Consider the following 27841-nt stretch of genomic DNA (forward strand, 5'->3'; position numbering starts at 1 on the left):
CTGATAAGCGGCATCGCTGCTTCCGCTTGCCCTTTCTCCCTTGCCCCGCGTGCTGCTTCCGGTTGCCTCGCCGTGGTGCCAGCGTGCGGCGCCCGGCACAGCAGCGAGCGGCGGCGGGGCTGGAGCGGCGACGGCCGGGCGGTAAGGCCCCTGCGGGCGGTAAGGCCCCTGCGGGCACAGCTCCGGCCCAGCCGCGCGGCGTGGCCGGTGCAGCCAGCTCGCTTACCGGCCGCGGGAGGGGTCTCTGCTGCTTCGCGAGCCCTGTGATGAGCGAACCGTGAGGGACTCTAGTTTTATCACGTGCTTTCATGTTTAAAGGAGTTCTGTGTGTCTAACAGACTACTTTAAATTTGGCAACGTAGTGTTTTAGTGCCAGTTTCTGTGGAAGTGCTGTTGGCTAAAGTGATAAATAGTACATGCAGTGCAATCTGATCAGGTGTTGTTTACTGAACGAGACGTAGTCAGATTAAACGTATCAAATATATACAAAAAGAGTTTACACAAAGTTGTATCCTATCGTATTAACCTGTAAGGGTGGTTTCCAAGAAGTAAAAATGCAGTGAAACTTCGTGTTTCACTCACTTTCTCCTTCGTGACTGAAGCTGGTAACTGCAGCTTGTCCACTGAAGATACCGAAGATCTGTTCAGGAAACTTATGGCTAAAGTGGTTTTATGAATATCTGTGTGCAACTAAACGCCTTAAAAAATTAATGTTTTAGTAGAATTGGGCAATAGTAAAAAGTGTTGGGGATGTGCATATTTAGATGGACCATTGCAAAGCTTAAATGTAGTAAAATGTTAAATATGTTTGGACATGAGTTTCTGTTTTGTCACTGATTAACTGTGAAGTAGCCATCCAAACTATTTCTTGGTTTGAGGGCAATTCACTCTTATGTCTCTTCAGTGTTTGTGAGGAACAAGTATAACAACTGCAATCTAATCTCTGTTTTGTCATTTGTCCTATAGAATTGCAAGCATGGCATCCATGGAAGAAAACTTTCCTCGAGGGGGTATCCAGAAAAAACCCACAGTGGGAAAAACACCCAACTCAAAGTTAGAGCGGGACAATTTGTTTGATGTATGTTGTTTTCATGTTCTTGATTAAATCTTCTCCGAATATGACCTGCAGTCTTTCCAGTCCCTTCTTTCTGTAGTAAACTATAGAAGGGGCTTCCAGAAAGAGATAACTGCTGGCATCCACCTTCTTCTGATCTCCTGAAGGTCCCTGCTGTCTGATGCATGTTGAATGTGATGACAGGAAAAGTTCAATCAAAATTATTCAGTCAGGCTTTAGCTCTTAAGCTTTCCACAGGCATCTTATCCTGAGGTGCTTGTGCAGCGAGGGGAGTGTTAGTGGATACAGACTACATTTGGTCTGTCTTTTTCTGTCAGCAGAGCGTGGTGCAAATCACTTGTGCCACTCTTCTCCATGCGCAAGATTCACAGTTCTATAAATGATCTCCATCAGTCCAAAAGGAGATATTCTGGATGATTTGCATGTATACATATAGCAGTTACCAAGGTTGATCTCCTTTTTTTCCTACAATGCTAGTGTTTTCTTCTAATTTTATTCTGGGCAGCAGAGTTCTGCCTTAGCGCAAAGTCGATCTCTTTATCCACTTTTATTTTTTCCTCTGCTTACAATCTACTTTAGGTTCACCATGAAGAAAAATCTCAGAAAAGAAAAAGGAGCCAAAGGGATCAAGGAAAGCAGAAAAAGTTCAAGACAGACAAGACAGCTGTAGCTAAAGACAGTGTTTTGAATATTGAACCACTCACAATCGAGGTTTGTGGATATTGTTTGATTTTGTTTGCATCTCTCTTCTGGGCTGTCTCAAAACAACATGTTCTTGCTTGCTAAACCTGTAAAATACATCAGTGATTCAGGACAAAAGTGTTTTTACCACCCTGTTTTCACTGACTTGCCAAGATACCCACCCTATGCTGTTCTTCCTGCTTTCCCAGGTGCTCTGTGAGGGGATGCTGCTCCTTGGCTGTATAAAAGAGGTCAGTGACTATGAGCTGATCATCAGCTTGCCCAACGGACTTACAGGGTTTGTGCCAGTCACGCAGATCAGTGACACCTACAGCAAAATGCTGAGCAAGCAGGTGGCCCAAGGAGAACTCCTGGAGGTGAGACCTTGGCCTGGGGCTGTGATTTGTGCCTGGGAGCTTGGGAGTGTTAATAACACCTCAGAACCAACCCTGAGGTCTTGTGTGGGAGTCTGGCTTCTGGTGTCTTGCATCTGACTTGAATTTGGTCACTTGCAGTGCCTTAGGCTTGGCTAAATAGTCTGTGAACTTCATAGCCTGTGGAACATGAAGGGATTTGTGCTGTCTGTCTGCTGCTGAAGCTAAATACTGATCCGGGCTGTAGACAATTGGGGGAAGAAGTTGAGGAAGCGGTTGGAAGATGATGTGGGGATTAGCACTGTCTTTGCCATTTAATTGTGTGTTGCTGCATGTGACATGCTGCTGTGTGGTGCTAATGTGGGCTGACCTTGGTTTGGAACTGGCTTTTCCAAGCACACTTTGTGATTTCCTGATAATGTTGATTGTTAGAAAGCATGAGGAGGGAGTGATCTGTTATCCTGTTTCTCTGGTGTCAGCACTCCAGAAATTTTTCCAAGGTGGTGTGGGATGTGGTATCTGCTGGTGTGCCAGCCTTTTGGTGGTGATGGTTTTCCTTGCTGAAGGTAGAAGTGAGGTTTGGGTCACTGTTGGCTCTGTACAGATGTTTTTGCAGCTGCAACCTGCTGACTCTGGCCTCCACAGTATTCCTTTTTAAACAAAGCCTGCTAATGTCTTGTAAGGTCATCCCTGGTTCTATATTGAGAGCCTGGTGTTTGTGGCATTTCTTGTCTTCTCTTGTAGTGTTGACAGAGAAACAGGACTTCCCTATGAGGTTTTGATTTCAAAAACTACTTCAGTAACAAATTTTGGCCTTTTTATATTATTTAGTATTGTAAAACTTGTATGTTTCTTTCTTGGTCATCTTTCTGGTCAGGACTTAAATTCGCTCTCAGACATGTATTCTCCAGGAACACTAGTCAGGTGCATCATAACCAGCATTGAGAAAAGTGCTGATGGACGTCGGAGTATCAAATTATCAATCGACCCCAAGAAGGTCAATAATGGTCTGAATGCTTCAGCACTTGCATCGGGCATGGTATGTATTCTGGGTCTGTCACAGGCTCTGGGCTTTGGAGGTGCTTGCACAGTGCGTGGGGGAACATTTCTGTTCGTCTTTGCATGGGATCAGAGAAGAATTGCTCCTGCTGTGGAAGAGACATGGGAGGAGAGAGCAGTACTGGGTCTTGGTTCTAGGTTGTTGCTCATGAAATCCATTCACCCGATTCTGTTTCAATATGAACAAGTTATTTAAGGACTTATTTCTGAGTAGGTTTCTATGTTATTTATGCAGAGAATATTATTTAGTCTGCTTTGCAGAGGTGCTTAGATGTTTCGGTTTTGTGTTTCCACCTGTATGGTTGCTGGCATGTGCACCTGCTACTTTAGAGCATCCCAATTTTTTTTCCTTACTGGTTTGTGAGGTCTATATGTGCATAGTCAGATGACAATAGAGTTGAGACCGCATTGCCAAATGAGCTCTGTAGTAAGAAAGAATGTAGTGTTCTTTCTGCTGCTCTGGAAATCTTCTCTCTCTGTCCTTACGAAACAAGTGAGTATTTGGGCAGAGAATCTCTTACCAGATGTTCGTTCTTTGAAGATCCAGCTGTTTTGTCATGTTACTCAGTTTCTGTGCTTCCCTCCAACAGCTGCTCTCTGGCTTTGTGTCTAGTGTGGAAGACCATGGCTACATCATTGATATTGGAATCAGTGGGACTCATGCTTTCCTACCTCGTCAGAAAGCCCAAAATTATATCAAAGCGATCAAGAGAGGTAAGTAGGAGTGCAGGAGGAGTTGCTGGGCTTAAAGTGGAGTTGGAGAATGACAGGGATTAAAGATTGTTTTATCTGTGGTGTTAGTGCACCTCAATGAGATTGGTGGAGTCATTGCAAGTTGCTGGAAATAGCAGTTTTGTGGCTGGTCTGCAACAAGCCGTTGGGTTTCAACCTGTTTTCTGACAGGCTGTTACTGTTCCAAGTCCATCCATCCCTGCTGGCAGTAGCCTGCACTTAGATTGAGAGGAGTTCTAACTTTTAAAATACAGGGAACTGCAAAAAAACTTTGGAAAAAGTGGAAGGGAATTCCTGAGTGTTCCTTGTGCAGGTTTTATGCTGTGACTTGTCTTTGTAGGGTCTGACTTGAAAATAGGCCAGAACCTGAACTGTGTTATTGTGGAAGTAAAGAACGAGGGAAGAGTGGTCCGTTTGTCCATTGACCGATCAGAGGTTGCTGCATCCCTTGCAACAGAGCAACAGAACTGGACGCTCTCAAATTTATTGCCAGGGCTGGTGGTGAAAGCTCGAGTGCAGAAGGTAAGCTCTGGTTTGGGTTTGTTGTTTTGGGTTATTTTTTGGTTTTGCTGAAGCTGAGGAGTCATGTGAAGTACAGATGGAAGCTTATGCCATGGAAATTTTTGTGCTTGCACTCAATTACTTTACAGAAGCAAACACTGTCATTCCCATAAGGTCTGATCCCTGTCCTGGATGTGATGCTATGAGTATAAAGGCTTCCACCTGGAGTTGGTGATGAAGCGTGAAGCAGAACAGGATCCATTCTGTACTTCTCTGGCTTTTGCCTAGGAAAAGTATTCCACAGGTTGCAGTACTCTTCAGAGTAAGCATAGCATTATTGAAAAACTAAAGGAGTGTTTTTGCAAAATAACGTAGAAAGCAGAATTGTTAGCGGATTTCTGTCTCTTGTGATGCGCTTGTTGATTGGCATTGACCGTGAGCGCAGATTTTTTTGGCGTCTTTTCTTTCCCCTTTCTAGGTGTCCCCACTGGGGATGAAGCTGAGCTTTCTGTCTTCCTTCACTGGCATTGTGGATTTCATACACATGGACCCAGAGAAATCCATGAACTATTCTCCAGATCAAGTGGTAAGGAGAGAGAAGGGTGGCTGGAGCTGCTATGTTGCTTGCAACATCTCTTCTCCAACATTTCAGTGGAATAATCTCTGAAATCTCACTGATGATAGCTGTCTTTATTATCTTTTATTTGAATTGCTATTATGATTGCTTTACAGCTGTAAAGAGCAAAGCCATTCCTGGGGTAATGTAAGACTTATTTGGGAAACATGAGAGACTTGCAAGTGATAGAAAATTTATTGTGTGGTCATGTACCAGACTAGCCCAGAAACAACAGACAGAGGCAATAGTCCCTCGTCAGTGAAGCTGCTAGAATTGGAGTCTTTGTAGCAATATTGGGGAGTGCTTGTACATGGACAAAGAGTTCAGATATCAAGCACAATGTCTAAAAACATGAGCAATGTGCCTTTGTCCTCTTCTGTGTACATACTCCTGTTTAATGAGTGTGTTCTCTTCTCCCAGGTGAAAGCTTGCATCCTCTCTGTCCACCCCACCTCCAAGGTGGTGCGGCTCACTCTGCGGCCAGCCTTCCTCCACCCCGGGGGATCCCCAAACCAGCTCCCCAGTGATCGCGTGGGGGCAGTGGTGGAGGAGTCGACAGTGAAAGCTTTCTACAAGCAGTTTGGTGCCGTCTTTGAGTTTGAAGATGGCACTCTTGCGTTTGCACGGGTCAGTACCAGGGCAGTGAGGGAAGTCCCTCCATAGCTGTCTTTGCCTCCTGGGGAAGGAGGCTAGGATGAGGTTTTGCTTTCCACCTTAATATTCTTTCTGAGATAAATACAACAGAATTAGGACAGCATGGAAGGTGTGTGCTGAATCATACCTCCCTTTGCGCTGGTTGGAATGTAGGAGAGCTGTTGAGGAAGAACTGGTGAAACCTGCTGCACAGAGCGAGTGTTAGAGGAATGATTGGGTCAGATGCTTTATCATTGCTTCAATTTTACAACCACTAAATTGTAATTTTTTTTCGTAGTTGAAACATCTTTCAAAAACAAGAAAATCCTTTAAACCTGCAGCATTTAAGACAGGATGCAAACATAAATGTCGGATCATTGACTACAGCCTGATGGATGAGATGTATATTGTATCTCTGAAGTAGTAAGTTTCATAGAGTCTTCAAGAAAATTGGTTGAAGGATTCAAAAATTTTAGTCAAGAGTGGAAAATACTGCCTTGGTTTGCTGGGCTGGAATTTGCCATTTGGAGTTTTTGGCTTGTATCTCTGTTGGCTCGTGCCAGGTTGTCTGGGCATCTCACATATACTCCCCATACTATAGAGAACTGGGACTCCATCAGTGTAGCCAGTGGGCTGAGACACAGGGAGACTAAATTAATTTTGCTGATATCACGTCAAAGGAGGCTGAAGAGGAAATGGAACCTTGGTCTTCCAAGTCCCAGCCCATTTAGCTTCTCCCTCTTAGTATTTCCATCTACATGACTTTAAGCAATGCCCATAATGGGCTTCCTTTTCATGGAGCTATGGCTGGTGGGCATAACTGTGTGGCTGTCACCTGGAATGGAGCCTGGTGAACCTCCCTGAGCTTTATGTCCAGAGACTGGTTTTGGGAGGTGGGTTGGTTGGGGTAAAACACAGAACTCTTGAGTTGTAGAGCACTGGGTGGGGTGGGAGGGTGCGTGTAATAATGAATATTTGGCATAAGGCAAAGATCCTGAGTTTCCTTCAAGTCAACTGATTGGTCATCTCTTGCTGTGTCTGTTTCCTAGTAAGATCATTGAAGCGCGGTTTCTGCAATACCAAGATATCCACACGGGGGATGTGGTGCAGGTGAGCTTCTGAAGGACTGACACACTATTTTGTGGCCATTATATTTAGAACAGATCTAGCTAATGTGCATTTCCTCTGCCTAGTATGTATATTCAACTTCTGATCCAGACTAGTGAGATTAAAGTGAGGAGAAAAAAACCTCTCCTTGCAAGACTTGATTAGTGGAATGCTATACTTTCTGTGTTTTGTTCAGGTTTCCATTCATGATGCTGCCAAGGCAGTACAATTTTAGCCACAGGCAGTCATTTATTTATTGCAACAAATACATTTTTAGAAAAACTTCTGTGAAAGAGATTAAAACTTGCCTTGCACTCAAAGTAGAATTTCATGTGTGGACCATCACAATCAGCTGATGGGCAGAAGATTACGCAGTTGTGATCATTCTTATGTTGGAGTCATGACTGTATTGTATATGTCTCTGGAAACAACTCTAGTTTGCCAGAGTCAATTAGGATTTTTTAGAAGTAGCCTGCGCTTCAGGAAAAGAGGCTGTAAAGCAACCTTATTTAATGTATAAAAGTTAACAGGTCAGATTGGTTGGCTGGAGTGTGGGTTGCACTGAGTTGTGGGTTTTTGGTTTTTTGTTTTTGAGCGTGATTAGATTTGGTAATAATAGGTAGTACAATGTCTTGGCTGTTTCCTACCTGTCCACAGTCTGCTTTTCATGCTGAATTTACTGATCTTTTCCCTGTTTTTGGTTCTAGGGCAAAGTGTTTGCATTTAAACCCATTGGGATGCATGTGAAAGTGACTGATGGGATTAAAGGGCTTGTGCCATCCTTGCATCTCGCTGATGTGATCCTGAAGCAGCCTGAGAAGAAGTACAACATAGGAGATGAAGTCAAGTGTCGGGTGAGAGCTGCCAGGCAGGGTCTTCAGCTGCTTTGCACTCCTTTGTTCCGAGTATTTGGCAGCTGGATTGATCAGACAGTGGCAGACATGCCTTTTGTACCTTCTTGTACTCCATTCTTTTAGGTGCTAGAGTGCAATCCTGCAGGAAAGAAGCTGATCCTTACTCTAAAGAAAAGTCTTGTCCAATCGAAGCTTCCAGTCGTCTCCAGTTATGAAGATGCAAAGCCAGGTCTGATCACACACGGCTTTGTGGTGTGTGCGAGGGAGTTTGGCTGCATTGTGAAGTTCTACAATGATGTCAAAGGTCTGGTACCCAAGAATGAGCTGAGCTCAGAACCCATATCTTGTCCAGATAAAGTCTTCCATGAAGGCCAGGTAATTAATGTACCTACATATTACTTATGTTTGAATGCAAAAGAGAAATCTGCAGCCGAGTTGGCTTCAACATGGGTTTTCCCCTGGAGCTGCACCAAGGGGTGTCCATGTCTATTCGCTTTAAGTAATAGTCATGCTCCATTTAAACAGATTAGGCTGTGAAAGGGGCAGCTTTGAGTATTTCACAGAACTGTCTTTGTTTTTAGGCCCTCTCTGTTCTGGTGTGCAGGAGGCACCGTGGTATGTGATACAGGGACTACACTTGGTTGAATTATTGAGATCTTAGTAGAAGTTTGGAATTCTAGGCTGCAGTGTCTTCTAAGGAAGTTAAAACTCTTATCTGCAGAATCAAAGGGATGAGGTTTTCTGCCTCTGCATTACTCTTATTTTCCTGTTTATTTCAAATCCTGTACATCTCAAACATGGCACTCTGGGAACCGTGCTGTTCACCAAGTTCATGTCTTTGTTGTGGGTGAGCTTATAGAAATCTCAGCCCTCTGTTTGTTTGAGTTTTTTTGTTTGTTTTTGTTTTGTTTGTGGTTTTTGTAGCTTTTGTTTTGTGTGATGTGTGGTTTTTGTTTGGTGTTTTTTGGTCTTTAAACTTGCTGCTTATTGGCTGGCTAAGGAGAAGGGTAATTTTCAAGTCAAGGTTTCTGACTGCAAATCTGGAGATCTGGATTTTATTCTCAGCTCTGCTACAGATTCACCACATACAGATCATTTAATGATTACGTACTTTCATTTTCCATACATGTGATTAGAAGAACATTTGTCTCTGGTTGAACCGGTTAATTTAAAGTCACTGGTCGGCTATCCTGGTTGTTAGGGAGTAGTGTGCTCCATCTGCATATCCATGTCTCGTTTTGTGGGTGGTAGCACACCGAGGAGAAGGATCAGCTGAATGAAACTTGTTTTATCTTTTTTTGCTGCAGGTTCTCAAAGTAATGGTCTTAAAATGTGAACCTGAGCAGGAAAGACTCTTGTTGTCCTTCAGGTTATCAAGCAAGCCTGCTCCAGAGGACAAAAAGGAATGTACTCCAAAGAAGAAACAGGAAGTGAAATATCAAATAGGAGAGGTATTGAATTCAGTGATTGCTCACTTTTTTGCCTTTTCCTACTTCTTTTCCAAACAATTTGGTATCGCTTTGAACAACTTTACTTCAAGAAAAGCTGTTGGTGGGCAGGAACTAGCATAAATGTGCGTTTCTTATTCTGGCTGCTGCTGATGTTCTCACTCCAAAAGCAGCTGCTTTTGCTCCCTGGAAAAAAGATAACTTCAGAGTAATGTTCTGAAATGCTGTTGTCATTGGAAAGAACACACTTTTCTAGCACCGTGCAGATACTGCTAATACAGGAACAGGACAGTTCTAATCTTGTTTAAATTATTCCCTTTACCCTTCAAATAAAAAGTCACAACTGAGAGAATGTTTCTAGCTCTGGATTTCTCTGGGAGCTTAGAATTATTTTTATTTTAGTATCAGTGTTGGCATGCTTTTGAGGCTCAGCCCTGGTGATATGAAATTTTCTCATATATACACTGTTTCCCAGAAAATAAGACAGGGTCTTATACCGTTTTTGGTCCAAAATGTGCATCCATTTTATACATGAATAACTGCCTGGACACTATCTAAATTGACTTTTTTTAATGAACTGTAACTAGGGTTTATTTTTGGAGTAGGGCTTATATTTTGAGCATCCTCAAAAATCCTGAAAAATCATGCTAGGGCTTGTTTTTTTGGGTAGGTTCTATTTTTGGGGAAACAGGGTAGCTGGGAGGCCATATCAGAGCCCCAGCAGTGCAGCACTTGGTACCCTGTGCATCAAAAGGGATGACTTCAAAGACATTTGGAATTTTTTAGCACTGTATTCATTCTCTTTACAGATGGTTGATGTGAAAGTCTTGAAGAAGAAAGATAACGGGCTCGAAGTTTCTATCTTAGAGGATGAAGGCAATGTGGTAGCCTCAATTCCCACAGCTCACCTCTCTGACTTTGTGGCAAACTGCAAGCTTTTGTGGCATTGTCTTCAAGAGGGAGATGTCCTGCCTGGAATGATGTGCTTAAGTGACAAAGGAGAGCATATTGTATCCTTTGCCTCCTCAACCAATCAAATAAAGCAGGGGCGGGGAAGGAGTTATCTGTCGTGAATCCAAAGTATCTGCAATAAACAGAAGATACACCAGTTAGTGTGTTGAACTGGAAGTGCCTGTCAAGCTCGTGATGCTTCAAAGAGTCATAAACTGCTTGTGTTAAAAGTGAGGCTCAGCTGCTGCTAGAATCCCATCAGAACCAGGACTCGGTTGTGAATTGGCTGATCTTCCCAACCAACTTCCGGACTGTTAAACGTATCACAACCTTAGCAAAAAATTTGCTGCTTTTATACCAAAAATTAGAATGGAAGTATTAGTGAGGTGACATTTCTGCTAGTGAGAATCACACATCTTCAATACTGAGCAGCTTGAGAGACATTGGTTGCTAAATTTTACTGTAGAGAGAACAAGACGATAAAATGAATTGCAGGATTTTGAGCTCCTGTACTGTCTAGCCTGCAAAAAGTGCTCTAGCCCCAATGGTTAACACTATCAAGAGATTTACTCTGCATCAGGCTCCTTTTATCCATCTTTTCCCATTTTTCCTAACTGGTTGTTCAGATCTTGAGCAGAAAGTCTGCAGTGATTTCTGCCATACAGGAGGAGCAAGTTGTGAGAAGTTTCCCTGAAATCCAGCCTGGGATGCTGCTGACTGGTTATGTGAGGAATGTGATGCCCTTTGGAGTGTTCGTGGAGTTCCCTTTTGGTGTAACAGGACTGGCGCCCAAAGTGGTAAGTGATGCATTCACTTGAGTAAGCAGCGTGTGTGCAATCAGACATGCTTGAAACATGGCTTTTAGCAGAGGAACTATAACAAGGAGGGGACAATAGTTCTGTGGATCCTCCGTTTATACAGCTTCCTCGAGTAGGGTAAAAGCTGCTTTTAGGTCTGAGTTTTAATTCACTTTCAAAACAAAATGAAGGACTTTATGCAAGTGAGCTTAAGCCTCAAAGGTGGATTTCTTGTGACTTCAGTGATTAATTTTAATTGATGGCTTTTTTGTTTATCTTTGTTAATTTCTCATGCATTTTCATGAAGTCTTAGCTCAAACCCTTCTTCTGAAAAGCACTTCAGGTGCTTGGTAGTTAGCAGCTGTGCTCAGTAACCCTTACCCCTTTCTTTCCTTTTCGCAGAGCATGAGTGACAAGTTTGTGACGGACACCAAGGACCACTTTGTGGTGGGACAGACTGTGATCGCAAAGGTGATGAGCACTGATGAGGAGAAGCAGCGTGTGCTCCTCAATCTGAAGGTGTCAGAGTGCAGCTCAGGTGATTCTGCTGCAGAGAGCTTCACCCTGCTGAATCAGTATTTCAAGGAGATGAAAGAAATCAGGAACTTGCTGAGAAGAAGAGGTAATAGATTGCACATGTTCTGCTAAAAGGGATCATATCACAAAAAAAGGGCTACAGAGGAACAGAAAAGGAAATCCATTTTCTTTTAAGTGAAAGGAAGGTCAGTTCAAGCAAAGAGTTGGCTTCCAAGAGGACTTATTAGAAGGATGTGTGTGCAGTGTCTGCCATTGACAAGGAGGCTTTTTCAGAACAAGCCAAATAAGCTGTTCTTTTCACTGAAGTCTTCTAGGCTTCTTACATTGATTTCAGATTGAAGTTTAGAGAATTAAAAATAAGGGGATAAAAAGATGAACTGTGAGGATCATATATTAAAAGAGGAAGGGATGTGCAATGGTGCTAAAGGATTAATTCCTTGCAGGGCCTATGAAAGGTAAGGAAGGCCAGGGTGAGATTGGGTGTTCTATGGAGCAAAGCTTTTCTCCAGCCTTGCGACACTTTTTTTGGTGTGAATAATTGTAATTGCTTTATGAACCGATGTGAAAGTTGACTGAGACGTGGCAGTAGTTTCACTGTTTAATTGTGTTACATGAAGAATTGTCTATTTATTTTTAATCTGACAATGGTTAATTTTTAGTACTCTATGTTCTTGTATTTTAAGAGCTTTAGTCTTTTGACCTGATTCTTGTGGTCAACAAACAGAAATTAAACTCTGAAGAGTTTAAAAGTATGAGGGATATTGGCCAAACCTGTGAAACCTATCTAACTTGCCAACAGAGGTCTAGGCATATGTTTTTTCTATTGGATTTTGGTTTTGCTGCCCTTTTTTGTTGTTGTTTGTGTGGTGGGTTTTTTTTGGTGTGTGTTTTTTTTAATGTATGTTTGTTTGTTTTTTGAAGAATGACTTATGGAAGTCCAGAATGAACGTATTTTTGTGTGTCTGAGTCAATTGCCACAAAGCAGCAGTGGAGGAAAACAGGCTGCCCAGTGCCCAAACCTGAATTACCCCAAATGTCTGAAAAGAGAACAATGATAAGCAATATGAGAAGCTCTCATTGTGTACAAAGTCATGCATTAGAAACAGGCTCTTAAGACTTGTCACTGCTCATTACTTAGTTCAGGATAAACAGCACTGGAGTGCTTACATGCTATGTAAGAATCAGAATAAACATCATGTCAATTCTTCTCTGTACTCAAAAGTGATGGAAGGACAGAAGACAACTGGATGTGGCCTGAGTCAGTACATCAGTGTCACTTGCTGTGACATTAGAAAGTTTGGGCAAGTTACCTGTGATGATAAAGCCATTATCTTTTGTCCTCTGATGCTCTGAAGAACAGTACATCTGTTTAAAGTTAATTATGCTTTTGGAGGGTTAGAAGGCTTTGATTTAAGAAGAATTTCCTTACTTGCCTGTTATACACTGCAGGCAGCAGGTGCTCATTGCATTTCAGCAAATGGGACCAGCTTTGTCCATCAAAATAACGAAGAATGATTGACAAGAATAATAATGTATTATATGTGTGCATGCGCTATTTGCTGGTAACTCATAACTGCTGAGAAATTACCATTTCTACCTTCATCTAATAGTGTTTGTTTAACTATGACAGTGAAGGACACTAACATTGTTTTTTACTGGCAGTCAGGAACTGCTCCTACTAACCTCATGGTACAAAAGTCTGCTCAACTAGAATCTGTAGTGATGCCTTTACTAGGTTCAGTACAAGGGTAATTATGCTGGCACTTGAGTGCTTGTGATAACCTAAACTAGTATTCACACGAGGATCAGTTTGTACAGATGGATTTGCCTACTTGTATTACAGGTTTGCTGAACGAGTCCTCAAGCAAAGGTTTTCTCATGTGCTGTTTTTCTAGTGTTAGGAATACTGGACATATTTCAGTGTATTTTTATCAAATTCTAGCTTTACTTTTTTAGGTTCTTTTTATATCCAGTAATGTTTGATGTTTTGTTTCCTGTAATTGTGAAGTGACAGGTCTGGTTTGCGCTTTTAGCAGTAATCTGTTTTGCTTTCACCTGTTTTCTACAAGCAATGCTGTGTGACAGTGTTTATATAAGATTGGAAAATCTTCTCTACAAAATTATCAAATCCTCAGTTTCTCAAAAGTGTTTCTACTTTGACTTATTCTTAGAATTTACCTCTTTCCCTTTCTACAGATTCAGGAGTCCAAACTCTGTTTTTTATTATAGTGGTGGATATAAATTCTTGTTCATGCTTTCTTGAGCAAATGTGAAAGCTGTCTTTGTTTTGCCAAGACACAGCATAGATGAAACAGATTTCTCACTTTTTCCTCCCTTTATTTAGAAGAGTCCAGCATGGCCCAAGCCCTTTGTGAACTGGTGCCTGGGAAGCAGCTGCAGCTGGTGGTGCAGGATGTGAAGGACGATGGCTCAGCACTGTTCAGCGGCAACTGTGTCACAGGCTTGACTGTGACAGCCACTCGCTACCATTTAGGAGGTGAGGGTCTTTTCTTTGACTCCTTGCTTTGGTTTTTACTCTTGGAGTTTGAAACCTCTGTCCTGAAATTAACTCTGCTGAGGGACCAACATGGGAGGAGTCTGATCAGACTAGGGATGGGCTTAAGGAGTAGTTTAGTTTCCTGATGTGTTGCCAGCCCATTTGTGCAATTCAGAAGATATCGCTTAAACCTACCTGTGCCTCTGTTACACCATCTGTAAACTGGACTTAATCATCCATTATATCTTGGCCTCATTTCTGGCTGGTGACTGGTCACCAGTGGTGTTTCTCAGGGTTTAGTCCTAGTGTAAGTTATGTTCAATATCTTTATCAACAATCTGGATGCAGGACTTGAACGCACCATTAGCAAGTTTGGTGATGGTGCTGTTGACTTTCTTGAGGGACAAGATGCCTTACAGAGCAGTCTAGATGGATTGGACCATTGGGCTATGATTAATGGGATGAAATTTAACAAGTCTAAATGCTGGATTCTGCACCTGGGATGGAGTAACATCAGACACAAATATAAACTGGGTGAGGAGTGGCTGGAGAGCGGCCCTGCAGACGGGGATCTGGGGATGCTGGGTGGCAGCAGCTCCATACAAGTCAGCAGCGTGTGCCCTGGCAGCCAAGAGGCAAACCCCATCCCGGGGAGCATCAAACAGCACAGCCAGCTGTGCAAAAGAGGAGATTGTCCCCCTGTGTTCAGTGTTGGTGCGTCCTCATCTTGAGTACTGCGTGCAGTGTTGAGATTGGACATAAGGAAGCATTTTTTTTTACCGAGAGGGTGATCAAACACTGGCACAGGCTTCCAGGAGGGGTGATCGATGCCCCAAGCCTGTCAGTGTTTGAAAGGCAGCTTACTCTTTTTTTTCTTCTTACTTTAGAAACATGTTCCTTGGAGCATGTTCTATCTGAAACTGCTGTTAATTTTTCTTTTAAATCAATGTGACTTTAAAACAGGATGGCAATTTCTGTACTTTGCAGTTCAAAAATTAAAGCAGAAAAGTGCCATAGTATGCAGAATCAAACGTACATGCTGAGATAACGAATAAACCAGTGAAACTAATCTAAACTGCTAACTTCAGCAGGACTAATAATCCAGTACTCCTGCATTCAGAAGAATTTCTTTGTTTCCTCAGCAACAGGTAGATTGATGATGTTTTTGTGCATATGTTAGCATAATCTTTTCCAAAACCTTTATTATTGTACCTTGAATTTGTGTTTAATCAGCCTTGTCTGTATTATTTAAGAGGTGCATTTTCATAAAGGCGATTTAGTTCTTCCATAAAAGTATCAGACTCTTTTTCTGAATAAAAAAAAACCCTTTTTTTTTTCCTCCTTGCCATTAACATTGGAGAAATTTGTTCTCTTCCTGAAGAGATGATTTATACATCTGGCTGCTAAGTTTACTTTGTTACAGTAACATGGTTACAATTAGTAACTGCATAGTCTTTGTTGTTGTGGTCTTCAGAAATTAAACTGAACCACAGGCAACACTTCCTATCTGACATGTGCCACTAGCTCGGTTGCTCACAATTCTTCACTGTCATCAAGAGATAAATCTTCTTGTTCTCATTTGTAGACAAAAGTATTGTTTGTGGTGAGAAAACAAAGGCAGTGGTTCTGCATGTGGATGCCCTCACATCCAAGGTGTATGTTTCTCTTCGGGAAGAGCTGTTAAAAAAAAGAGCCAAGCAAGTATGTGTTCCGTTTTTAGATCTGTGTGTTTCTGTTAATCTGTCAAACTCCAGGTGATTAATAAATTGAGGGGGGTGGGAGGGGCAGGAGGGGGCTGCTTCATCCTTCAGAACTGCAGGAGGAGGTAGTGGAGGGAATCAAAATCTCAGCAGAGTAAGTCACTATCTTCATTTTTGTCTAGCGGGTCACAGAGAACTCCCAGCACTCTGCTGTCGTGCAGCACGTAGCAGAAGAGTTTGCCATCGTGTCTCTGGAAACAGGCCAGCTGGCAGCTGTCCCCATAGCCTCTCACTTCAATGACACCTTCCGCTTTGACTCAGAAAAACTGAAGGTGGGACAAACAATCTCTGCAACCTTAAAAGTAGCGAAGGTGAATGACCACGGAGTCTTATTAGCAGTACTAGGCCCAGGAAAGAAGAATGTTTTTGTAAGAGTCCGGAACGAATCTGAGACAGCATTAGAAGAGATGATTCCTACTGTGAAACACTCGCTTTCCCTGGGAGATGTTGTTACTGGTACTGTTAAATCCGTCAAACCAACCCATGTGACAGTTGCTGTTGATGACAAGGTGACAGCTTCAATCCATGCATCCCGGATTCTGGATGAAGTGCCCATAGGCTCTTTTCCAACATATACTCTGAAAGCTGGACAGAAGGTGACTGCCCGAGTCATTGGAGGCAGAGATGTGAATACTCACAGGTGGGAAAACATGCTTATAATATTACTTTTTGGGGGAATCAAGGGGTGAAACAGTTACTCAGTTCAGATGATCTAGGCTGTTCCCTCTGTCACCAGATACTGTTACAGCTATTCTTGCTGGAGTAGTTGAGGCCTGAGGAAATCTGTTATTATATTCTATATGAGATGCAGGTTTCAGTGAATTAGGTCTCTACCTGTGTCACTGTATTTATTTTGAGTATGAATTACAAGAAAAAAATGATGTCTAAACTCTTAAGGTCCAGTGGAACTCTTAAATACAAGCAGGATTTGGCCCCAGGGGCTGAATTTGCCAGAGTATTTTGGGTACTCAAATTGCCACTGAAATAGTACTAGAAAGAACTGGAACTCAGAGGCTTTGGTAGTTTTAGGGGGCTTACACCTGTTTTCTTGCCAATGCAGAGGGACTACAGGTGACTGGGGCCTGGGGAGATCATGAGAAACTTTGAACCTTTTCCTGTTTTATAGGTACCTGCCCATCACCCATCCGCACTTCACACGGACCATTCCGGAGCTCAGCATTCGACCAAGGTGAGTGTTTGGCTCTGTGGTGTCTGCAGATGCTTCACCAACTTTATATCCTTGTAGGTTCCCTCCCTTGTTCCTCCTGTTTGTGAAGAGGCTGACCCATGAGCAAGAAGCTCTGCACGTATGCAGTATGGCAAGGCCTTTTATTCCCTCTTTCACACTAACTGGTGTCCAGGAGCTGTGTTAAATCTCTCAGTGTTCTCTTAGCACACAATTTCCTTTGAATGTCCTTTTGGCTTCAGATTCTGGCAGTCTCGATTCTGTTATGTCTGTTTGTGTCAGAAGGATTCACTCTTAAGCCCAGGGAAGAATGAATTCCCTGCAGAAGGATGCAGCTGGGGAGGGGATAGGGATGAATGTCATAAAGGCATTGTCACAGTAGTACTGGATTACCGTAATCTCTTGGGTTTCTAACTCCTATCGTCATCATTAGGACCAAAGATGTCTTACTGTTGTCCTCTTCCTTTTTTTGTAAACAGTGAAATAGAAGGGGAAGTCACAGCAATGGTGGACCTTAAAGAAGATGATGCCCTCAAGAAAGCTGGACTCTACAATGTTGGACAGACAGTCACCTGTTTTGTGAAAAAGGTGAGGTCAGAGTCTTCCTAGGGAGTGTGCTGAGGGAGGCAGCAAGTGGGGATGACCTCAGGGGCCTTAGTTCAGCCCTAAACACTGACACTACTGTGGTCTTCATTAACTGTGAGAGTGTCTTGTGCAAAGTGTGATGTCTTGTATGATGAGTAGAAGAAGAAAGTCACATTTTCTATACTTGACAAAGTTGAGCTGGCTCGTCCGCTTCAGCGTGCTTGCTTGTTGCCAGCAGATGCTTCCCACCCTGCCCTCTAGTGAACTGGCTTTGAGAAATTGTGTGTGCTACCAGTGCTAAGTACGCTCACTGCTGATCCCATTTGTGCTTTTGCCTGTGAACACAGCAGCATTGTCCTTATTAGAGTAGAAGCCAAATCATCAATTTTGCTTGGTGCAAGAGCCAAGGCTGGAGGAGCTCTTTCTAGTCTTAAAAATGAGTGAATCCACCAGAGGCGGCTTTTTTTTCCCAGGGTCTCATGGTATCTTCTCTGGTTATTTGGTGTCTTCTCAGTATAACATCCTCAAAAATTGGCTGGAAGTAGAAGTTGCCCCTGATATTCGAGGAAGAGTTCCTCATCTGCTGCTGTCTCTGAACACCAAGGTAAGAGGCCATTACAGATAAGGTACGTGCACATGGCTGTAAGTAACGACTGCAGACACTTTTGACATCCATCTGAACTCATGCTCTCGTGCTCTGCCCTTTCAGCATCGCTGCCCCTCACTGACAAGTGAGTATGATGCCTGTAGCGAGTTTGTCTCAGGATGACAGAGTCATTGAAGCAATGCTGAGCTGTCAGTCAAGTGTACACATCAAAGATGTGTGTAGAAAGTGTAAAGCTTCGTATGAGAAACACCAATCAGAGTTGTGCCAAGCTCCTTTTCTGGTAATAAGTGGAAATCTGTGTTTTCTTTCAGGTCTTAAAACATCCAGAAAAGAGCTTCAAAAATGGCCAGGCAATATCGGCTACAGTGACTGGAACAGATGTCACCGAAACAAAGCTCTGCTTGTCACTCACAGGTATAGTGGAGCCTTAACAGCAGGACCCCACTGTAAATGATTCTTTACTCAGAGGTGGAACTGCACTGACCTCTCAGGTGAAAATGTTACACTCTAGAAACAAGCTGTACCTCCCTGTAGGACAGAACTAACCCCTGGGACCCTGACCCAGATGTAGCAGCACACAGGGCAAGAGAAGTCAGGCCTTTACACTAAAGAATCGCTTTCCTTCTGTCTCAGACTGAAGCCCTTCTCTGAGCCCTTATGAAAACTTTCCCTTCTGATTTCAAACATGAGATGGTACACTTGTCGACATCTGCGAATTATTCTGGATCCTGGAACTGTGCAACTATAGGGGACCTTGTCTGGGCTGCTGAGGCAAACATTGCTGTGAACTGAGTGCATAGCCTGCCCCTTACCAGAAGTTAGTGGGTTTAATATGTGACTAGGCAACTAAAATTGGCTTCACTGACTCATTACCCTTGTTGCTTTGGTTGCATACTTTTGGAATATTATGAAGCCCTCTTCCTCCTTCCCTTTTTCCAGGAATTCAGTCACTGGAGCAGGGCACCATCACTGTAGGCTCGGTAACAAAGGTGACTCCACACATTGGTTTGACCATTGCGCTGCCAGGTGGGAAGACTGGCAAAGTCAGCATTTTTCACCTGAATGATACTTACACAGAGAATCCTCTGGGTGACTTCAAAGTTGGCAAGATTGTCAGGTCAGTAATTCTCTTTCTTGTTCTTTCAAGCTGTAAGGCTTAGAAATATTCTTCCTTTGGTGGCAGGCTTTTTGCTGCAATGACTCTAGGTTCAGTCTATAGCTAAGAAGTAATACTGATTTATGACCTTATATGCATTTGAGTCAAAGTCTTGTGTTCTCCATGTATGAAAAAGCCTCTTTTCAGCTGTCGTCTTGGACCATGTTTTGAGAGTAGCTAATCTCTTAGTGAAGATGCTGATGGGACTGAGTGAGACCAGTTATCCCAGCTCTGCTGTGGTTCTATGGGCTGTTTGACAATTCAGTTGTCTTTACATTTGTAATGCACAAGTAATTGCATTTCTCTACTTCACAGACTTGTTGGGAATGCTGGAGAGTGCAACAGGCCAAGTGATTCAGCTGTAACAATCTTTTAAGTCTTTTATACTTGCAATAGGACTGGGTAAAGAAAGTAGATATGTTTCAAAAAACCCTTTAGCTGGTTTCATTAACTGTTGTATCATGCTGATTTGTGTTAGACAGCAAGTGTTCCAGGGGGACAGAGTGGTTTGTTTCCTCTAGAGCTTCATTCTACTAGTGAAAATATCTGTTTTCTACTTATGGCTTTTTTAACAAGTAAAAAAGCTTTGTTTTCTCCCCTTGCTCTGCCATGCAGGTGTTACATCCTATCCAATGAGAATGGCAAAATTCACTTATCTCTCCGGCAATCCCGGTATGTGACTTCTCTCCAGACTGTTGATCTCCTGCTTTTTAATGTTCAGATGCATTTTAACCATTTTGATTAAACAGCAGACTTAGTCCTAAATGTCTCTTAAAACTGAGCCTCTTGCTTTTTCTTCTCTATGGGACAAAAATGCATAAACCATGTGGAATGAAGTATCTTAGAAATAAGTGGAAAAATCCCCAAAGTCAATGCTGTGCGGGTTTTCAGACAGCATTTTAGTCTCCTCAGTTTCTTGGTGTCAGAGGAAGCCAGGCTGATCTGTTTTGTTTGGCTTTGTTTACAGCAGCATGTCTGTTCTTCAGTGTTAAGTGTAGCTTGGCAGAGATGCAGAGAGTCCATTAGTACATTTGAATAAAATGAAAGGTGTCTCTGATCTGCTATGTTTTCCAGAAAATACTAGCTGTTGTTAATACTGATTTCTTTTTGTTGACAGCCAGAGCAGAATGTGGAATATTCAGATAGATGCTTTAACTTCTAACCTGTTTTCTTTTAGGCTAAACCCGAAGAGCAACAGCAAAGTAGAGGATGTTGAAATAACATGTATTAATGATGTTGAAAAAGGCCAGCTAGTGAGAGGCTATGTCAAATCAGTCACTCCATCAGGTGTATTCTTCGGGTGAGTAGCATAAAAAAATTATGCTGGGAAATGAGGGGTCTTGGAGAATTTATTTTGAATGTACGATTCTGGAATCTTGTTTGGGGGTGACCTCTGGCATGATGCAATGTTGCAAAATGAATTTCCTCATGGGAACCAAGATGTCATTGCTGCTTTCTCGAGCCTTTTGAGTTAAAGTAAGGGAAAGCTTGGGCAACGCTATGTAGAACTGGTGGTGCCACAGATCTAGTCACTGCACTTTTTTTTTCTTTTTTCCCCACTATGGAATACTTATTTTTGGTTTTCCTCCTCTTCTCAGCTTGTCCACTTCTCTTCTGGGCCGAATCCTGTTCCAGAATGTTTCCCCTTACTTTGTACAGAAGCACTCCTTATATGAAAAATACCTGCCTGAAGGAAAGCTGCTCACTGCTAAGGTGCTTGGGTAGGTCCAATGTTCTTTAAAAGGGGCCATGAATTAGTAGAAAGGAAGTGGTAGAGGAGGAGAGGATGGAGAGAGGGAGGATAAAAGCCAGGAAAATTTTAAAGATATTCATATCCTTGTAGTTGTTAAAAATGCTCTGATTTTCTTTTTCTTCTCTCCTGCTGCTCCTGGCAATGTACCATAGTGTAAATGGAAAAGAAAAACATGTTGAGCTCTCTCTCTTGCCTGAGGACACTGGGATGCCAAATGTCTTGCCTGAATCTCTCTGCCTACCACGATACGGTGCAGAGAAAGAGAAAAAAGAGGCAGATGATAAGGAAAAGAAAAAAGAGCTTAAGCTGAAGACAAAATGGAGAAGAGGAAACTCTGAAAGTGAGCAGGTATGGATGTGATTGTGGAAGACGTGCTGAAGGACTTGATTGGTCCAAGGGACTAGGGCACTGGGCACCATCCTCTCTATTGTCAGGCTCGTTTCATAGTGATCAGAATTGCCTTTAAGATTCACCCCAGTTGTTGCCTTCCATTGTCCACTCATTTCCTTTTGTTGCAGGAGGCAAAACCAAAAAAAAGGAAGATCTGCCCAGCAGATGAAAATGACAGTGGAATTGAGGTATATTACCGGGAGGAGGAGGATGATGACCAAGAGGAAGAAGCAGCTAAAAAGAAATCAAAGGTGAGAAGTTTGGAGGAGAATCTGAGTCTGACATGATTTCCAGCCCTATTGAGATGTGTCAGTTTTCACTTGGATGACAATAAGTACCAGATAAACTACAAATAGGAGTGACACAAACTGGTGTTTGTGTCATCTGAAAATGGCTTGAGATGGATCAAGTTTAAATTACAGTAGAGGTGACCAAAGTTTAGTGTTTTTACTGGTTGGCTGTTTCCAAGTGTCACAAGTCAGTAGTACTGGCCAGAGGGAAGCCACAAGAAAACAGGTGTCTGATCTCTGTGTAAAAACTTAGCATTGAAACCACGGCGTTCCCTATCGTCCTCCAAACAGATGAGGAAACCTGGTGAAGCTCCCAGGCTGCAGGTTTCCACAGGCTTCACCTGGGATGAGGACATGAATGCAATGGATATACCTGTGCTGAATCCGAAGGAAGAGAGCTCAGAGAGCGAAGAGGAGGAGGATCCGCAGTCGAAGGTACTGTGTACTAATGTTGCTTGCACAGAAGACACCACATGGTGGCTGCAATGAGGTGTCTCAGTATTTGCCTGTCTGTTTGCCCCCGGAGCAAAGCCTTTTAACTCAAGGGAACATCTCTGGCAGCTAATACAGAACAACCTTAGCTACTGCCAGCACTGGGCTTAACAGCAGATATCTCTGAAGCAGAGGAGAAAAGGTCCTGATTTAGCATAGCTGTATGAAAATAGGGCTTCTCATGTTGACATGCAAAAAGAAAAAAAATTAGGATCAAACAAACATTTTCATGAAAGTAAAGTTTTTTTATTTGGTGTCAGGTCTGTTTTTTATTTTTCTGAGTGTTGTAAATTTACAGGAAATTTTCCTGGAGGTGAAAAAACTTTTCAAATTTTAGTCCTCTTATTTAGAAAAACATGACAAAAATCTTCTTTCATGCTGTAATTTTTAGAAGAGTTTTCCAGTATGAGCAATTGAGCAAAATCAAGCAAACTTGTGAGTTGCTTTCATGAGTTACTCTTCAGGATTTCCCATCCCTCAGAGCTCACCTCTCTAAAGGCTTTCCATGGCCAATGCTTTGTTGCCCAAGGTGTAGCTGCCTTGTGCAGAGAATGATGATACTGTCAGTTCCCAGTTTAGACCCAAGTCACCCCAGTGACTTGCACAATTTCTCTCCATGTATCTTGAATTTTTACGGAGGGTGGTGGTGGTGTTGAGCACTGGCCCAGAGAGTAAAGACGAAAGAATGAGAGGGAGGGGTGAAGTGTGAGTCCTGCAGTTGGTGTGCAGTAGTAGAAGTATTTGATCCCTCAGTGTATTGTCCTAAAATAAATGGGATTTCATGTGCCGCTGCTCTTCTTGGAGGTGTGAACTGTGAAGACATGGGGTGTGTGTACCATTTTCCTTCTGTCTTAAACAACTGGCTGCATCTCTTCCTATGAAAACTACCTAGCCTTGGGCATACTGGGGCCTGGCTGTGCTTTAGCTGAGCCTGTCTGTTCCCCCATGAAGTGCCTGCCTTTATGTTCTTTCAGCTGAAGAAGCGAACAAAGAAAGAGAAGGAGCTAGAAAGGCAGAAGAAGGAGAAGGAGCTCTGCAAATTAGAGGCAGCTCTGATGGACCCCAGCCGACAGCCGCAGTCAGCAGATGACTTTGATCGCCTGGTGCTGAGCAGTCCCAACAGCTCCATCCTCTGGCTGCAGTACATGGCTTTCCACCTCCAGGCTACTGAGATTGAGAAGGCCAGAGCTGTGGCAGAGAGAGCACTTAAAACAATTTGCTTCAGGTAGTAACAGAGCTCTGCCTTTCTTTGCCCCAAAGAATAAATCATGGCAGAGCAGTTGTGGTGGGAGAAGAGCACTGGTGTGTGTGCACATGTGTGGAGTGGCAGAGTCTGTTTTGGTGAGCTGAAAAGGATGAAATGGTAGCAGTTGTCAGCTGGCCCTTTGAAGGCCCGGCCTGAGTCACCACAGTTGACCTGCAGCTGACTTGCTGCAGGTCATGAGCGCAGTAACTGCCCAAGGTATCACTGAGCAAAGACATACTTCTGAGCGGTCAGGAGGGTTTGGAGGAGCATAATGCTGTCAATGATGTTGTCCTTAAATCAAAATGTGAAACAAACTGTGCAACTCTTGTGGCTTTTTCTATAGGGCTGCACTCTTGTGTGTTTAAACATCTCTACAGCATGATTAGGTATATTGTGCTTTCTTGAATCATCCACGTGTTTGTTTTTTTTAATTACAGACAGCAGTGATCAAAAGCTGTAGTGTGAAATAACTGCTGTGCTCTATTCTAAAAGTTGTGTTTCAGTGAGCAGTATGCTCCCCTACTTCATCTGTCCTGCAGGCAGGCTTCAAGTCAGTGCATCTTTGTAGGGTGATTTGCAAAAAGCTGGATGAAGACTGATAAAAGGCTAAATATTCTTCTTCCCATCTGCTTAAAGGGAAGAACAGGAGAAGCTGAATGTCTGGGTGGCTCTGCTGAACTTGGAGAATATGTATGGTACCGAGGAGACACTGATGAAAGTCTTTGAGAGGGCTGTTCAATACAATGAGCCTCTGAAAGTCTTCCAGCATCTGTGTGACATCTATGCCAATTCTGAGAAGTACAAGGTAAGATGGTGCAAGCAGGTCCCAGGCATGTATCCCATTCAATCATGCCAGTAAACTACCAGTGCTCCCTGTATAAGCTTCCAGTTGTCAGACATTAAGCCTGTCTTGTTCCTGACTGGGATTGATAGCTATGATTGACCATGGACAAGGAACTATTGATATCGGCTTCTCTCTTATAAGTGTTTGGAGATACCTGGGCCAAGAGTAAGAATTTTAAAACTACAAGGCTTTATTATGAACCTGTGTGATCTAACACAAGTCTGCCCTCCCAGCAAGCAGAAGAATTATACCACACGATGCTGAAGCGTTTCCGTCAGGAGAAATCCGTGTGGCTGAAATACGCCTCTTTCCTTCTGAAGCAAGGCCAGACTGAGGCTACGCACAGGCTTTTGGAGCGTGCACTCAAAGCTTTGCCCACCAAAGAACGTAAGTACTCTCCTTCCTGTTCATGATGTGGCCCAAGTGTTGACCATGTGTCTCCATTAACTGGGCTGCTCTCTGATATCTCTGCCTGTGACAATATTAGAAATAAGTGGAAAGTGTGGCCAGTTGGTACTAAACATGCTGCCTTTGACTGTGTCAGCCTGGATATCAAAGCTAAACCCTCCTGTAATAAAATATGCTGTGATGGGCAAAAGCAAAGAACCCAGAGCTAAAAAGATACTGAGTCTTACAGCTCTCTAGAAGAGTTCAGCTGGTCTAGTCCTGGGTTTGTGGGGCTACCCATGGATGCTGCAAAGATGCATTTTGGATGTGAGACTAAACTTCTGTCTCCTGCAAAGAGCTGAAATGGGAAGTGAACTGTGACCCTTCCCTCTCCCACTCTAGTGCTACCTTTGTCCAGAACCACTTTACAACAGTGCCTTTTGTCTCTGGGTAGAGATGATGCTGTCTCTGTGCCTGCCTCCCTTCTGTGTAATTATCACTTGTGATTTTTTATAGGGAAGAGGGCTGCTGTAGTACCCTAATGTGTCATTACTTGTTCCAGATGTGGATGTCATTTCAAGGTTTGCACAGCTGGAGTTCCGTTTTGGGGACCCGGAACATGCCAAGGCCCTCTTTGAGAGCACCCTCAACAGCTATCCCAAGCGGACAGACATCTGGTCCATCTACATGGACATCATGATCAAACAGGGCAGCCAGAAGGAAGTGCGGTGAGTTGTGCTACAGCAGGCTGGGAGGGGGCAGAGTCCAATGCTTGGAGCAATCCCTGGAAAGAGCAGAGGTACCCTGCAGCATGAGGTTGTGTAGGGCCTCCAAGAGCAGAGCAAAGAGTTTGCCTTGTTGTTTCTGACGGGTAAGACCGAACGCTTGTGTATCTTGTAACATAAAAATGGAGAAACTTCTCTTTTTTTTCTTTTCTTTTTGAGAGCTGACCAGAGGAAGTCCAGCTTTCCCACATTATGGATCCAGCCACATCCACTTAATGAATGCAGGGTCAAACAAATATGGTGGCTGGATCTTAGCTTAAGTTGACCAGCAGCCTCAGAGTTCAGCAAGCAAATAGAAGGCTTCTACTTGGAGGTTTTGGCCAGTTATCAGGAATATATTTCTTCAAGCACCAGCACTTCACAGCAGGTTGAATGTCCCCAGACTTCCTGCTCTTTGTTCAAAGGCAGGATACAGGGCTTATGTTGAGTGCTGTCACCAACACAGTGATCTGAATCACTTTGGTTTCTTGCAGGGACATCTTTGAGAGGGTCATACACATGAGTTTGGCACCAAAGAAGATGAAATTCTTCTTTAAACGCTACCTGGATTACGAGAACAAATTTGGTACAGCAGAAAGTGTCTTGGCTGTTAAAAGAGCAGCACTTGAGTATGTGGAGACCAAGAGTTCCCTTGCTGACACCTAAGTATGGCACAAGGAAAAGCAGAGAGACTCAGCACTCCGTGCAGTGTGGGAACTGAGAGGTGTGGACTTCCACTGTGACTGCCGATGGACAGCAAGTTTCTGGAGAGTGTTGGTCTAGGACCAAACCAAACTGGAAAGAAGCAATCAAAGGAAAATATTTGAAAAATGTTTGCAGTTTTGTCCAGATGTTACAAATAATCCTGGTCTGTTGATGACTTTGAAGACATGTTTTTAAATATAGACTGTTTTATAACCAATACAAACATCAGCAATACCTGTTATTTTTCCCTGCAGAAATGGTGCAGTTATGATCCACTGTTTTTAGGTACAGTGATGTCCTAAAACTGATTTCTTTATTTGTCGAGATGTCAAAGAAGATTCTTGCCATTGGCTGAATTAACACTTTGAAAGATTTGTCACAAGTGCCCTTGTACTCCTCACAATTGGCAGAGCAATGCAGAATTGTGGTATAGCTGAGGTTGAAAGGGACCTCTGGAGATCATCTGGTCCAAACCCCTGCTCAAAGCAGGGGTCAGCTAAACTAGGCTACTCAGGACCATGTCTGGTTTCATTTTGACTCTTCCAAGGATGGAAATTCCACAAGTTCTCTGGGGATCCTGTTCCAGTGTTTGACCACATTCACAGTAAAAAAAAAAAAAAAAAAGTGTTATGTTTAAATGGCATTCCTTGTATTTCATTTTGTGCCCAGTTCCTCTTGTTCTGTCACTGAGCACCACTAAGAAGAGAGAGTTCCACCTTTTCTGCACCCTCCTGTCAAACATTTATACATGTAGATAAGATCCACATTGAGCTTACTCCTTAGGCTGACCAGCTCCAGTGCTCTCAGCCTCTGCTTGTATGATGGATCCTCCAATCCCATAATAATTTTCCTGTCCCTCTGCTGGATTTGCTCCAGTAAGCCCATATCTCTCCTGTACTGGGGAACCCAGTAGTGGGCACATTGCCCCAGATGGTCTCACCACTGCAGAGTAGAGGGCAAGGATGACCTCCCTCTGGTTATGATGAATCCCATGTTTACAGCCATCTCTCATATCAATTGTCAGTGATTCATGACAGAAATAGTGATTTTTTCAATTGTGGTTGTGTTTTAAGATAAATCAATGAAGCAAAATGAAAAAAAATGTTTTTTCTTTGCTGAAAAAGAAAAGAGTCTCCCCAATCCAGCCTTGTGCTTGAAAAAAGCCGAGTATTGTGGTTACTAAAGTAGGCTCTGTCGCTGGGGGTGGTGACTTACAATCTGTAGTCTTGTAACTCTCCAGTAAGATGTGGATGCAACATGTTTTAGTGATTAAGAACTGAAGGCAAGGGGAAAAGCAGGGTATGCAAACAGGTGTGATTATCCAATGTATACATGAGTGAGCAGGTACCCAGTTTTGAAATATCAAGCTTGGAGAGTGTTACTCATGGTAGGTGCTCTGAACTCAAAATCAGAGCTCTGCAGGACCCTGCTGTTCTGCCTCTGTGAATGCCCAGTGTTGGCGAGGCTGAATGATTCAGCGTTTAATTAATTCCCAAGTCTGTTGGGATCCAGAAAAACTAATTTCTCTTCTTGCCCCCAGGGAGAGCAGAGTACTGTACTCAGATTTTGCTTACTGCTCATCTAGAGAAGGAGGCTGCTTACAACATCTAGGAGCAGCTGCTGCTTTTTTTTTTTTTTTTTAAGAACACAGCTGCAATGATAGTGCTTTTTTTGGGGATTAATTAGTTAAATAACAGAATATGTAAATAAATGTTGCGATAGAAACCAAGATCCCTTTGAGGTATTATTTCTTCTTGACTACTGGCGCTATTATAGTCTCTACAGTAGTCAGCAGGGAAAATTAGACCTGTCTC

The 27841-nt window shown here is 43.0% G+C and overlaps 1 protein-coding gene across 4 annotated transcripts; it reads left to right on the top strand.

Annotated features, from left to right (window-relative positions):
* The first annotated feature begins 51 nt into the window (after positions 1 to 51).
* Positions 52 to 27756, top strand: PDCD11 (programmed cell death 11). Of its 4 annotated transcripts, none has more exons than XM_065843574.2 (36): positions 52 to 141; positions 967 to 1078; positions 1655 to 1786; positions 1966 to 2133; positions 3008 to 3169; positions 3780 to 3903; positions 4262 to 4443; positions 4901 to 5008; positions 5459 to 5665; positions 5970 to 6094; positions 6721 to 6781; positions 7486 to 7632; positions 7756 to 8007; positions 8940 to 9083; positions 9890 to 10090; positions 10658 to 10828; positions 11231 to 11450; positions 13710 to 13862; positions 15448 to 15563; positions 15745 to 16262; positions 16749 to 16811; positions 17288 to 17396; positions 17908 to 17997; positions 18312 to 18414; positions 18940 to 19117; positions 19772 to 19828; positions 20334 to 20456; positions 20755 to 20877; positions 21062 to 21257; positions 21428 to 21550; positions 21881 to 22024; positions 23056 to 23306; positions 23964 to 24132; positions 24405 to 24558; positions 25121 to 25286; positions 25817 to 27756. In XM_065843574.2, exons 2-36 carry the CDS (start codon positions 977 to 979, stop codon positions 25986 to 25988), a joined length of 5514 nt encoding a protein of 1837 aa, XP_065699646.1. In that variant the 5' UTR covers positions 52 to 141; positions 967 to 976; the 3' UTR covers positions 25989 to 27756. The 4 variants fall into 4 exon arrangements, with proteins under 4 accessions (XP_065699646.1, XP_071668217.1, XP_065699645.1 ...); XM_071812116.1 differs by having other exon boundaries at positions 89 to 159; XM_065843573.2 differs by lacking the exon at positions 52 to 141 and adding an exon at positions 166 to 277.
* The last annotated feature ends 85 nt before the right edge of the window (positions 27757 to 27841 follow it).

Source organism: Patagioenas fasciata, chromosome 8, assembly GCF_037038585.1.
Source record: "Patagioenas fasciata isolate bPatFas1 chromosome 8, bPatFas1.hap1, whole genome shotgun sequence".
NCBI lineage: Eukaryota > Metazoa > Chordata > Aves > Columbiformes > Columbidae > Patagioenas > Patagioenas fasciata.

What these genes read in the sequence shown, in the direction of transcription:
- PDCD11 (XM_065843573.2), top strand. An exon ending in GCTCTGCTTGTCACTCACAG is followed by an intron (nt 18,415 to 18,939) that starts GTATAGTGGAGC and finishes CCCTTTTTCCAG; the next exon opens with GAATTCAGTCACTGGAGCAG. An exon ending in CCATCAGGTGTATTCTTCGG is followed by an intron (nt 20,457 to 20,754) that starts GTGAGTAGCATA and finishes TCCTCTTCTCAG; the next exon opens with CTTGTCCACTTCTCTTCTGG.